This window comes from Sebastes umbrosus, chromosome 13 (assembly GCF_015220745.1).
Source record: "Sebastes umbrosus isolate fSebUmb1 chromosome 13, fSebUmb1.pri, whole genome shotgun sequence".
NCBI classification, from domain to species: domain Eukaryota; kingdom Metazoa; phylum Chordata; class Actinopteri; order Perciformes; family Sebastidae; genus Sebastes; species Sebastes umbrosus.
In genome coordinates this window covers 18,952,466-18,967,156 of record NC_051281.1, presented here as the reverse complement: position 1 = coordinate 18,967,156, position 14,691 = coordinate 18,952,466, and the positions used below count along the sequence as shown (strand labels likewise).

General features: G+C 40.4%; 1 protein-coding gene across 1 annotated transcript; it reads left to right on the top strand.

The window, feature by feature from the left end:
• Window positions 1-2,406: 2,406 nt before the first annotated feature.
• Window positions 2,407-14,210, top strand: zgc:113337 (uncharacterized protein LOC503741 homolog). Its single transcript, XM_037790774.1, has 7 exons — window positions 2,407-2,614; window positions 3,185-3,298; window positions 3,388-3,708; window positions 5,645-5,974; window positions 8,843-9,127; window positions 10,476-10,577; window positions 11,706-14,210. Exons 2-7 carry the CDS (start codon window positions 3,217-3,219, stop codon window positions 11,711-11,713), a joined length of 1,128 nt encoding a protein of 375 aa, XP_037646702.1. The 5' UTR covers window positions 2,407-2,614; window positions 3,185-3,216; the 3' UTR covers window positions 11,714-14,210.
• Window positions 14,211-14,691: the final 481 nt, after the last annotated feature.

The following is a 14,691-nucleotide window of genomic DNA, read 5'->3' as shown; positions in this document are numbered from 1 at the left end:
TAAATAATGAACGTAGTTACTGTACTTTATTTAACTTTGTGAGGATTTTTTGTGGGGCCGTTTTTAATTACCATGGTTACCTGTAGAGCGCGACAAAACACAAACTACTACTTTTCACAACAGCATCACTATTACCACTATTATAACCACTATTAACACTATTAACACTATTACCACTACTATTACCACTAATACCACTATTAACACTATTACCACTATTAACACTATTACCACTATTACCACTATTACCACTAATACCACTATTACCACTATTATCACTACTGTTACCACTATTAACACTATTACCACTACTATTACCACTATTACCACTATTACCACTATTAACACTATTAACACTACTATTACCACTAATACCACTATTAACACTATTACCACTATTAACACTATTACCACTATTACCACTATTACCACTAATACCACTATTACCACTATTATCACTACTGTTACCACTATTAACACTATTACCACTACTATTAACACTATTACCACTATTACCACTATTACCACTATTAACACTACTATTACCACTAATACCACTATTAACACTATTACCACTATTAACACTATTACCACTACTATTACCACTATTACCACTATTACCACTATTAACACTATTACCACTAATACCACTATTACCACTATTATCACTACTGTTACCACTATTACCACTATTACCACTACTATTACCACTATTACCACTATTACCACTATTACCACTATTACCACTAATACCACTATTACCACTATTACCACTACTATTACCACTATTACCACTATTACCACTATTACCACTATTACCACTAATACCACTATTACCACTATTATCACTACTGTTACCACTATTAACACTATTACCACTACTATTACCACTATTACCACTATTACCACTATTATTACCACTAATACCACTAATACCACTATTACCACTATTAACACTACTACCACTATTAACACTAATACCACTATTACCACTACTATTACCACTAATACCACTAATACCACTATTACCACTATTACCACTATTAACACTACTATTACCACTATTACCACTATTACCACTATTAACACTATTAACACTATTAACACCACTATTACCACTATTACCACTATTAACACCACTATTACCACTATTACCACTACTATTACCACTATTACCACTATTACCACTATTACCACTAATACCACTATTACCACTACTATTACTACTATTACCACTATTACCACTATTAACACTACTATTATTACTAATATCACTATTACCACTATTACCACTATTACCACTACTATTACCACTATTACCACTATTAACACTACTATTATTACTAATATCACTATTACCACTATTACCACTATTACCACTACTATTACCACTATTAACACTACTATTATTACTAATATCACTATTACCACTATTACCACTATTACCACTACTATTACCACTATTACCACTATTACCACTATTATTACCACTATTACCACTATTACCACTATTACCACTACTATTATTACTACTATACTATACTATACTACTATATATATATATATATATGAATGATATATGAATGATGTGTTTTTTTTTATGTTTTTTCTTTCTTTTCCTCATAACAAATTAAAATAAAATGAAATATGGATAAAACTAAATGGAGAGAAAAATAAATAAAAAAATAAAAATAAATAAAAAATAAATAACTAAATAGATAAATAAATAAAGAAGACTTTAAAAAAGCCAACATAACTGGGCAAGATCAATATCATGTGACTGTGTGTGTGCACCTGAGAGGGGTGGGGATGGCTGGCTGTCAGTCAGGGTGCAAATCAGATTAAGGCAAGATTTAAAAGAAAAAAGATAAAATAAAGTAAAATAAATATAAATAGGTAGATAGAAGTAAAAGAAGCACAAAAAATCCAAGAGCAAAGCTCTCTTTATACATCCGTGGAGCAAAGGAGAAATTTGAGAGAGACGTTTCATTTGCACACAGAAGCAGCCTGAGTGTGAGGAGAAGGGTTGAAGCTGGAACAAGCAACAATATATTTGAGTGCAAGCATACAGTTTGAGTAGAAGCAGAGCTAATCCAAGCACAAGCATTTGCTATTAGAGTGTGAGGACGGGGTTTTGAGGGAAAGCAAAGCATTACAAAATGTGAATGTGGAATCAATAAGTCATGCTCTCAACATTGAAAGACCACTCTCTTGAATAAAGATAGGGCAAAAAAAGCTCCATATTTAGCCAAAAAACATAAATAACAATGGAATCAAACATTCACACTCAACTCTCCACATGCCCCACAAAGCAATACGCACAAAGTGACACTAGGGGGCGCTGGAAACCAAACACTGCGCAGTGGCTTTGCCTGCACTCAGAAGCACCCTGCTGCATCCAGTGAACTGGGAAAGTGTGGAGCTGCAGCAGGCTGGTGTTCATTGTGCTGCTGCTGCTCACAATAGAAAACACACGGAGGAGTAAAAATAGTTTCTCGCTCGGTCTGGAGTGATGTTTCAAAAGCCTGCTGGGTCATAAGGACTGGAGAAATGTTACAGAGGTAGAACATCTTCAACTGTTGGCTTTTTACCTTTTGCATTAGGACAAGTAGAGGTGAGTGTCTCAGTCTTATGAATGTATAATTAATATGACATAGGGAATAGAAAATCTAGATAATTCCTCAGTTCTCTTGATTATCTACAGATTATCTCATTAAATCAGATGGTGGAACTTTTTTATAGGCCTAATTGCTGTATATCTTTAATGTGTAATTGGCTATAATGTTTTTGTATTTATGTATTAAATCCATTGCAAGTGTTTGATTTGAGAATTAGTCAAAGATGTGGTGGTAGAATAAAAATCTGTTCAAATGTTTAAAGAGCTTGAGACCTATACGGATCATTTATTTCTGATCTATTTCTCATATGGACATCTTTACATATTGTACATTTGTTTTGCATTGCATCCCAGTGAATAGTTTTCTGGACGTTTTTATGCAATCCAAATCATAACCAATGTGTTGGACACATGAGTTGAATTGGCTCTGGGAGTATAGGGGAAAAAATAGCTCTTCAGAGTGATTCCTGTTTTTGTTGGATCACCAGTTGTATAAATAAAGTCTAGGAGAGTTTGAGTACATGTTGGGTTGACTATGATAACTTGTGAAATTTGTCCACATCTCAGTACCGTTCTTCCTCCTCCCTGTTAAATGAGCGATGAAGAAGATGATGATCCAGGCCTCCTGTAGGAAAGGTCTGCAGGTGTGTTTCCTCATACTGATGGTGGGAAGACTACAGGGTGAGTCATGCCATGCTAAAAACACATGAACTCATGTCACACCAAAATTATAATGTTGCTTTTATATGTATTGATGGATGTTATTTCAGGCAGGGTAACAGCACCAGAGCGACTGGAAGCTCCAGTGGAGAAGCCCTTCACTCTGACTTGCAGTGTTTCGAGGGACCGAGGTGAGACTCTGAGTCAGGTGCGTTGGCTGGATGTCCAGAACCAGACCCTGCTGACCTACCAGCCCGGAAACAGAGACAGCGTGAGCGGACAGCAGTATGTAGAGCTCGCCACCTCCCCGAAAGACACCTCGGCCATCACCATCCGCAGGGTGGGTTTCCGTGACGAAGGCTGCTACACCTGCATCTTTGACATGCACCCATCCGGGTCGAAGCAGGGACAGACGTGCCTCACTGTTACCTGTGAGTAATGACAACAGCTTTAAATTCATGAACAAGGATGCAGTTTCTGTAAATAGAAAAACTGCACAGTTTAGACAATATGTAGGCCTGTCTCTAACCCTGAGTGTCCATAGGATCACTCTGGTGTAGTTAAGCTTCATGCAGTGTGATGTACAGATACAGTTAACAGATAGTGACCCAACATTTCCTGTCTTTCTACTGTTGAGTCTAACAAAGGCATAAAGTACCCCAAAAATACTTTAGAAAAGATTGCCCAGTATATTTATATATGTACTCTCCAGCCTAATAATTAGACGTTTTCAAGTAAGAACACATCTTTTTAGATAGAAGGAGTGTAGATGGTGCCTTTATCAAGATGTAAAATGCGTATCAGTAGAATAAGCTTTGGTTCTTGGATCTCCAGTGCCAAGGGTCAAAGCCATGTACTGCAACGGCATGCTGGCCAGTTAGAGAGCTAGAAAAGCAGCGATAAAGCAAAAAACAAAACAAGGTGTGGGTCTCTGACATATATTCAACCCCAACAGGAGAGATTTAGATGAAGTTTATTTGGGGGGGGGGGCACAAGCCAGGAAGTGACTCTGCTTTTGTGACACAGTTATGAAGGTCATGAACCAGGTGGGAGAAGCAGCCACGTGAGGCCAGGTTGAGTATATGATCATGGTGACACACTAAAGGGAGACACATTTGTATCCAGAATCAGACATCTGAATCAAATCTGTTTGATACAGCGTCAGTATCATTCACATTAATCTGTTTTTGAGTTTGAGGAATTATACTCCTTTTAAATTAGAATAATCTATTGTACTAGTGATATAGATTTGCATCCATTTTGCCATCACTTTGTTGACACCTCTTTGGAAGATATCGTCAGTGTCGGTGTGATTACACTGTTGAAATAACCATTATCAGTCGCTATAAGCCCTATAGATGTGGGACAATAGGGGTCTACTACACCCACTAGTAGGTTTTATCATTTATTCACATGGTAGATCACTGAATGAAGGTATAACACGACAGTGGCCTCTAGCAACCGTAGTAATTATGACAGGACAGAAGTGGAAGTGAGGCGGTGTAGTATAGACAGTGTAAAACTCCATAAGGGGTGGTTGTTGTGGACGATGGATGGGACACAAAACACAGGGTTTGACGTAGGAGACCAGAGTTTGCATCCCTTGTGAAAACAACAACTTGTAGTTGTCTTTATGTTTGTAGTTATTTTAAGCCAAAAACATGTTTTTCCCTAAACTTAAGTATTTTCTTGCTTAAACCTAAAGAAGTTGTAGTTTTGTTGCCTATTTGTTTGTGTTCAAAACGTAGCGTTTCATTCAGTTTTACAACATGTTTGTGTTGCTTCACTTGCTAAGTTTAACTTTCACTTTTACAACGTATAAGTGTAGTAGGCCCCTATTGGCCCATATCTATGGTGCTATAGGCAACCGATAATGCCTATTTAATGGCCTGATAACAGTCGAATCAGGTGCAATTACAAGTTGGAGGCTGACGCTAACCGTTTTTCCCACTCTACTGTTCATAATTAAATTTTAAACAATATTACATGACTGATATTGGAAGCTTACCCTTTGCACCCGCCCTTCAAAATGAAACAAAACCAATTCTCCAGTGGACTCCAGGGACAGTTACTCCTCCTTACAACCTCAATATCAATCTGCTGCGGAGATTTACTGAGAAAATATGTGCATACAGATGTCCCTAACCACATCTAACCTCTGAACACAAGTTGATGAGCCCGTTGAGGCTCAGTCATGTTAATAAAGAGCTGTGGAGCATTGGGAGGAGGGAGGGATCATTTTTCTAAGCAGAAACAGCTGTTCCAGATTCCAGCGACTGGTTTCTGTTTGTTCACCTCATGTTTCTGAATATTCAACCTCTGTGTCCCTGTTCCATCATTCTCTCACCGGGCTCTTTTTACTCCCAGCACGAGTCACCGTCGAAAGCAACAAGACAGCGGTGAGCGGCAAAAGGGCCTCCCTCTCGTGCTCCTACGGTTTGCCTGAAAAGGTGCAGCAGATCATATGGAGACACACTTCTGCACAGGGAGACTCCACAGAGGTGGCCTCTTTTGCAAAGCGGAGCGACCCCATGATAGAGCCGCCGTTCCAGGGGAGAGTCTGGCTGAGTGCCTCCCTGTCCAACAGTGAGCTCACCATCCAGCCTGTCGCTATCCAGGACGAGGGCTGCTACACCTGCCTGTACAACACACATCCCGACGGGCCCAAGACCTCCACAGTTTGCCTCACCACCTTTGGTAAACCCATCATTAATGCTGATTATTTTATATTATGTTTTATAAAAGTATGGCCCACACATACAGAATGGGTGATGAAAACTTGAGGAAGAGCAGGTTATGAACAATATAGTGTACATACTGTTTATCGGTCAGTGCTTGTGATGTTATAAACAGTGACATTTCTCTTTACTGTAGCATTATGCAATGTAGGAATAAGGCTACCGTCTGCCGTGGCTCAGCCAAGGCCTATGGAAAGGAGGCTGGGTCACGGGCCGACACAGGTCTTGGGGTATGGGGTATGACACGTGCAATGTAACTGAAGCTGCTGGTCGTGCGTTGCGATTGGCTCAATTTCGGCGAGTGCAGGCCAGATTTTACTGCGCATGTGTTATACCCCCAAAGATATGACGCGTTGATGACACGTGGCCCAGCCTCCTTTCCATAGGCCTTGGGCTCAGCAAGGAAACACTGTCTGTGCACACAAGAGGGATTTTATTCATCTCAGAAAGATAGCCTACCCACCTGATTTGGTTAAATCAGACTACTGAAGCTTCATGACAGCTTCCTGAAGAAGAAAAAAACAGAACCCATCCTTTAATCAGATAATACATCCAAGGCTTATGGGAGTAAATATATTAGTTTTTGAGATATGATTGGAAATGTTGACCTGTTGGTAACGCTAAATAAAATGTCCAGGGATCAACAAAGTTATTAGAAGTCTTACTGAATGTCTGTACCAAATTACACATAGAATAAGTCTTACAGTAGATGTAGGAGCTGGGAAGAAAGGATCCTGTGGGGAAAATGAAGGAGACGTGCGTGTGAGCCCGAAAAGCCTCAACTTGTACTTTGTGTCTGCAGGAAAGACAGGTACTCTTAGGATTTAGACAGGAATGTTGATCTTTTCTTCCCGACTTTAGCTGCTGAATGTTTTCATGATAAAGCACGGCTAAGCTGTCGGCTGACTCGTTAACACATAAACACAGAACAGTGTGTGTCCATGTGAAGAATGGACCATTGGAAAGAATGATGGAGGCAGGGAGCGAGCTCCTGATGCATGACTGTGTCAGTGTTTGCAGCAGACAGTGATTCCCTCTGTGCTTTGTCTCTCTCTCTCTTTGCTCATTTTCTCCTGCTCCCGTTCTCTCACAGTTATCTCAACAAACAGATGTGCTTTTGTTACAAATTGAACTGTACAATACAGTAGGTGTTTCTAGTAGTGAAGCACAATTAGCATTAATGTTTGATTTTGCTTGCTGTGTACTGCTGCCAACAGTCTTCCACCCTCATCCCACCCCGGATGATGTGATGCCCCCTCCGTTACTCCCACTCTCACACATGACACGTTCACCAACAGTGATAGCTGAAACACATGAAGGCATGATCTCACAACATTTACAACTTGAGCAAGTCATAAAAATCAAGTGTGTCTTCAAAATGTAACAGAATTAAATTGTTTTAGAAAGCTGCAAAACATCATTCAATTTCTAAAAAGCGTTACTAGGTTTAACAACTTTAAGAGAACCTATTGTGCTTTTGTGCTTTTTCCCTTTCCTTTAGTGTTTTAAATAAGTATATACTGTAAGTCCACGTCAAAGGGAATTACTCTCCCCCACAGTAACAATGCTCCTGAACGGCCTGAAACGCCTCGCTTGAAGTCCTGCCTTTTCTTCCGTAACGTAGTGATGTCACCAAGTAACACATTTGCATGATACCTGCCTAAGCAGCTAGTTTGGAACGCCCTCAAACAAAGCTAGTTAGATTGGAGCGAAGCTGGAGTGGAGTCCGAAGAGTTTGATTCGGCTGACCAATCAGAGCAGACTGGGCTTTTCAGGATGGGAGGGTTAGGAGCTCAAACAGAGTGTTTCAGACATAGGGTGAAAAGAGGTGCTGCCACAAAGCCCATATGAGAAAAGTAAAGCATTTTTTGAACATTAAAGTTGTTCAAGTAGAAACCTAAAATACAAGTATGCACCTGAAAATAAGCATAGTAGGTCCTCTTTAAACAACATAAATTGCAAGAGCAACAAGAGGGAAGTAGTCAAAATGAGTAACACTAAATTGCACTATAATGCAATTGTCCTGCAAAAGATAAAGTCATCACCCCACAAATAAAGCTGCCAGTGGCCACATTAGGTGTCAGTGGTGGCAGAAGTATACAGATCCTTTACGTAAAGTGGCTAAAACCTGTATTTTTATAATAATGTACATGAATCTGCTGCTGCCTTACGGAGCTTTCCAGTGAATAACTGTGGAATTTAATTTTCGATAAGAGCCAAATTTCACACCAGATTTGTGCTCGCTGTTATAAAGATTTTTTCCTGTTGTGGCTTGACCCGCCCTGAACTCTTGATACAATCCAGACCGGTGGTGGGTGAAGTTCACCACCTAGAGCTCTGGGAAGATGCAGAAACTATGAGGGCTAAATATCTGTGGCTGAATGTGTTCTTGCCAACAAAAATGTTCTCGGTTCCAGTGCATCACATTCCTCGCTCAGCCTTCGAGAACAGAGAATTGAAAACAGCCAGAGATTTACTTATGGATCTTAAGAGCGTAGGAATTCACATACCGTACCTGATCCAAAGGCTTCAAGGTTTGTCCCGGGTATCAGCTTAGCAATTTGCCCAAAGATGTACAAATACAAACTACACTACAATCTGAATTTTGACCAATTACTGGATTAATATAATATGTTTCATATGCCAGTCCTGCTTAGTGTTATGTGATAACATTTCCAGAGCTTTCTGGCCTGTGTGTTTCACACAGCACAAAAGAACTACAGACGAATACATTATGGCACAGTGCATTTCACATGTGCCATATACATCTACCACAGTGAGACCTTGTTTGTGTGTTGTAATAGATTTTTCTGCATATTTCTCCCAGTGCTGCCAAAACCTCAGGTGAGCTACAAGACCATCTCTCCAGGTGTGATCGAAGCCAACTGCACCTCTTTGTCACGCCCCCCGGCTGAGATAGTGTGGAACGTGGAGAGGGATAACCGCACCATGGGCCCCCCTGTGACGACGCAGCTCCCACAGGGCGATGGGACCACGCTGGTCATCAGTACGCTGACCGTCCAATCAGGGCTGCTGAAGGACGTGTCCATCAAATGCTTGGTGCACCACAAAGGGCTCGAGTCACCGATTGCTGTATCCATGAACACTAAAAGTGAGTTGATACTTTATTTTTTTCTTTGTGAAATTGAATGTATTGGGAGCTATTAGGACAGTGTGTCTCACTTTTACCTTCAGACTATAAAGGAAAAGCAAGTTCTTCTACTTCTATGTCTCAAATGTACAATTTCCCCTGTACAAATATATTAACTAAAAAACAAAATCCGCATTAGTTTTAATGAGGCTAATGATGGGCAGTAGATAAATGGCTTTGGTTTGCTGATAGTTGACCTTGGTGTGATGTGTCAGGAGTGCACACATTATAGAGATCAGATGGTAACACTATAGATTAGATCTCAAATCGAATCAGTGATGGTCCATAAAAGGGACGAAGTGTCCAGCCTAGCACTGGCCATATAGTACACACACGCATACCAACACGTATCAGGACATTTACTCTGGCTTCTGCAGGGCTTTACACACTGTCGTTTATATATAAACTCGGAAAAAAAAGTTTGGAAATTTGTGTTTGGTTGATTATTTCTCTGTTGTTACAATGCTAATTGGCATGATATTTTACATTGTCAGAAAGCCTGTTTATTTACCTTCACAATGATGTCCAGCTTGTAGGGATCATGCATTTGTGGGATGAGCAGCACAGCTGATTATGTGGGGAGCGCCCAAGAAAAATTTGCCAAAATGCTCTGCCAATGGTAAACAGTGTATTCTCTTGTTGGTATTGACTCGTGTTTTGAGTTGTTTGGTGGATTGGATGATTGAACTCTCTATCAGTAACAAGGAACAAACACGACATATTGGCAATTTTAGACTTTATTCATTTAATACACCGTCAGGAGCCTCAGTAGCGGTGGAAGATCCATACGCAGCCACAACAGCCTGGCACCTCCTCCTCATGCTGGTCACCAACCTGGTCACACGTTACTGTGGGATGGCGTTCCATTCCTCAACCTGGATTCATTGCAGGTCAGCCAGCGTGGTTGGAATGGAACGCCATCCCACAGCAACGTGTGACCAGGTTGGGGACTGATAGAGAGTTCAATCATCCAATCCACCAAACAACTCAAAACAAGAGTCAGTACCAACAGGAGAATACACTGTTTACCATTGGCAGAGCATTTTGGCAAATTTTTCTTGGGCACTACCCACATAATCAGCTGTGCTGCTCATCCCACAAATGCATGATCCTTACAAGTTGGACATCATTGTGAAGATAAATAAACAGGCTTTCTAACAATGTAAAATACAATGCAAATTAGCATTGTAACAACAGAGAAATAATCCACCAAACACAATTTCCAAATTTTCTTTTCCGAGTTTTATTTATAAGGATATGGAAGATAATAAGAGTGCTGATCAGTTCTCTGTTTTTGTCCCTCCTATAGTTGGGACGGCTCTCACCATCCTGATCTCAGTCACTACAGTGGCCGCCCTGCTGGTCATGTCCCTCTGCTTCTGCCTTTGGAAGTGTTTCTTGCGCAAAGAAGGTGAGATCATGTTTGTAAAATGTCAAGGTTTATATCAAGATTGTGTTACGACCAGTGAATGGAGACCCAAGCGCAGACACTGACAAACGGAGTTAGGGTTTAAAGAGAACGGATTTATTTCTGAGGTGGAAGGTGGAGATGGAGGAAGGATGTCCAGAGATTGGCAGGAGGGAATGATGAAGGTATGGGGGGAAACTGCGGAGGGTGGCTGGGTTTGGGTGAAGCAGAGGCGAGGAGGGTGGCTTATGAGCAGGCAGGCAGATGACGAGTGGTCTTAGGACACAGGAGAAACGATGAGTGACTGAGCATACAAAAACAAGGACAAATCTCACTGGAATTAACTTAGAGGCCCGAGACGTGGTTCTACCGGTGTAGCAGAAACAACGATCCGGCGATGAGTGGGTGAAGAGCCGGGGTAGATATACTGCAGAGACGAGGACAAGGAGACACACACACACCTACACACAGAGAGACAAACTGGGGACATGAAGACAAGAGGAGAGGGAACACAGGAGTTAACAACGCTGCTCACCGTTCACATGATATCATGTTTATGAACATGACAGCCTTTTCAACTTAATTTTTTTTGCTACCTGCACTCCATCTGCACTTTATTTGCACGTTCAGTCAATGTTTTCTGTCTGGTCATGAAGGAAATCAACCATTGTGTTGTTAAGAGTGCAATATGTGTTGTACAGAATTGAGGAAATATCTGCACATCAGAGCTCAAACTGGTGCCTTAATAGACAGGACAACGGAGACAGGATCATGTATTGTACAAGCTCAGACAATGTTACTACTATAAAAATACACAGTTTTTATTATCCTACAGATGAGACATAATATTTTGCCATACCAGTATGAAACTAGCTACTGGACGTGCAGCTGTGATGTGCCTGAGTGTGTTTCTTTAGAGGGCAGTTGAACGGTTTCAAGTCCGGAGGTTTGGGATCTAAAATTGACATGCGTTGATGTTTCTAATGTATAGCATTGTCGTGGTGTCATAGCTGCTCCAAGTCAGATTTGGAATCTCATTTTCCTTCCTGGAAAATGTAATTATGAGGAAACATTGAACTTTTAATGCTTTCTTCCATTTTGTGTCATTACTCTCCATGTATTTCTTTTCAGCTGATTAATCTCTCAGATGAGACCAGAGGCTGAAAAGAAGAGGAGGTGCTTCTCAGAGCCAATCTTGCAGAATTGTTTCCCTGCAGCATCATCATCATCATCATCATCATCCTCATCATCTTGGAACAAAGGGACGATGTTCTGTTACACCTCTATAGGATGTCAAATACAATCCTATTGTGAACGCCAACTGTACGACGACATTCATCTCTGCTCTTCTGCCTCTGCATCTGACTCTTATATAAGTAAGTCTCCAGGCTGTCCTCACATGAAGTCAATGAGGAAATGTGGAGCGGATCATCTTTTTTCTCCCTGACTCTGTAATTGATTGAGTCGATGGCCACACTCCCTACGACACACAGCAGAGTCACACATGGCAAATTAAAGTACAATATTGCATGTCCTTAAATGCTTTCCTCTGTTTGTCTCTATCTTTTACCTGGTCATTCAAGGATAAGTCTGGGGAAATTATATTTTTTCTTATTCAACAAATCTGTACTGTAGTTTGTGTATTAATCCACAGCTGAAAATAGTCCCCAACAAATGCGCTATTAACCCCGGTTTGAGTAACATCTGCTAAAATCTACAGTGCCCAGCTGTTTTAGGAAATTATTTGGCCTTTTTTTCACGTTGAAATATGTTCATGCCGTGCTTTTAAAGATACACAACTTAGTTAGTTCCAGCAGCCAAACCAGTATTATAGGAAAGGACAAACAGTTCAACCTGACATCATGAAAAAGCATGTAATAGACCCGCCTGTCCACCAGAGGATAGCGTGTCAGTGTCACGTTGTGCCTCGCCGAGGCGTGAGTATTACACATGTGTATTAACGTGCAGTACCAGCAGGGAGCAACAAAACCTCTCACTTAGGTTTAGGCAGCAGAATCGCTTAGTTAGGTTTAGAAAAAAACGTCATGATTGGGCTTGAAAATAAGTGTGCAAAGTAAGTTAAATATGTACAGAAACAACGTAACATCTCTACAGAAAACACGTCACAACCGTCATTAACGTAACTTAGAAAACAAAACACCGGTCTCCTGGTTGAAAGTCTTGAGTTAGTTGGACCTACAGTATACACCTCCCTTCTTTTTCCCCTTTTATTCTACATCATTACATTGCAGTCAGTACAGACTACATGCCATGAAAATGACACGCCTAAAGCAAGAATGTCATTCTTATTACACGCATTTGCCTTGCCCATTATCGTGTCATTCCCACGCCTTTGCGTGCGACCGGAGTGAACGCTTTGATAATTTCAGTATTTATATTTTTTGACAATAGTTAAAATACAGAATATGGCCAGCCTGATCCTTTAAATAACATAGCTAATTGAAACTCTAAGCTCACCATTAAGGTTTTACTTCTTCTTATACCTCAGCCGAAGGCCTCCATCACTTCTGTGTATTGTTAAAGCTGGGTGGGGTCTTCATTTTGTTCAACTAAGAGGGCTGCATACTTATGTCTTGTTTGTGTAATATCTATTGCAAACTTTTCTACGTTTCAAAGTCTATTTGTGTGTGTTGTGAGAGTGTGTGTGTGTGTGTGTGCATATTTGTCAGAGGTTAAATTCCACGGTCAGATCGCTTGAATCAATTCTCTGAGGAAGCATTACTGAAACCTTTTTGGTGCCCCTGAAAGGAATGCATGTCTTGCTGCCTGTCTACATTGTAGAGTCAGGAGAGTTGATGTGTGTGTTGAGATGTGAGTGAGAGTTTACAGGTCGGGGTGTGGAGAGTTGGCTCAGGGGTTTGGTTAAATGCCCACAGGAGCCACGCTGTGTGTTCTTGGAAGAAAAAAAAAACTAAAACCTGCTCATTTGTACATGGCTCTGGATCAAAGTGGCACCTAAATGCCTAAAATATAATGTTGTGTGGCTTTTTGGATATATCTTGTCTTCATGTGTACAGGGGTGTTTTAAAAATGTAAGCTTCATGCTGAAATAATCTTGTATATTAAAGCATATGATATGAATCTGTCAGTTATCAACAGAATGACATGCAGGTTATCAGATCTCACACGTATTGCTTCAATCGGGCACATCACATTCCTTGACATTAATGAAAGTTAAGGCAGCATTCCTCCGTCTGTGTAATGTATCACCATGAGCTCAGACGTTAGAATAATGTTTCAGAACATTTGTTATAAATAAAATGAAATGTACCATAGTATCCAGCCCTGTAGCAACTACTGCCCCATAAAAGAAGAAGTAAATATGAAATGATGCATTATGACCAACTATGTAAAGTCGATGGAATGAATGCAACAAATAGAATAATAAAAATATAGAAAATTATACATTTCTTGCATCGCTACTCTTTCAGCTTTTTCAGCTCAGCTTTGTACCTCTTAGAAAAACAAAATTCCTCACTGATGTGCCAAACCTTGCTGCCAGATGCTCATTTTTTGGGGGGCTTTCTCATCCCAAACCAGACAGATTATAATGGATCTCACAGAGCAACAAAAAAAAACACACATGTTGTGCACACACATTCACTCACAGAGCCTGCAGCACATGCCGGATCTGTTCTGATGTATTCATACGCTTTTGGATAACATACAATATTTACTGTATTAGCTCTGTTAGATATATGTTTGTATTTATAGAGCACCAATTATGCTCATTTTCAGATGAATACTTGTATTTTGGGTTTCTACTAGAACATGTTTACATGCTTTAATGTTTAAAAAATACTTTATTTTTCTCATACCAGCTGTGCTGCAGCACCTCTTTTCACCCTCTGTCTGAAACTCTGTTTGAATCCCCATCCCCTACCCTCCTCCCAAAAAGCCCAGTCTGCTCTGATTGGTCAGCTGGCCCACTCTGTTGTGATTGGTCAACCGCACCAAACTCTTCGGACTCCGCTCCAGCTCTGCTCTAACAAGCTTTGTTCGAGGGCGGTGTTATGCAAATGTGTTACTTGGTGACATCACCATGTTACGGAAAAAAAGGTGTTTTCTTTTAATTGTTTATTCATAAACATAAATT

Excerpts from the sequence above, each read along its gene's own strand:
- zgc:113337 (XM_037790774.1), top strand. The coding sequence starts at position 3,217 with ATGAAGAAGATGATGATCCAGGCCTCCTGTAGGAAAGGTCTGCAGGTG. Across the intron at positions 3,299-3,387 it reads GATGGTGGGAAGACTACAGG|GCAGGGTAACAGCACCAGAG; the intron begins GTGAGTCATGCC and ends ATGTTATTTCAG. Across the intron at positions 9,128-10,475 it reads TGTATCCATGAACACTAAAA|TTGGGACGGCTCTCACCATC; the intron begins GTGAGTTGATAC and ends TCCCTCCTATAG.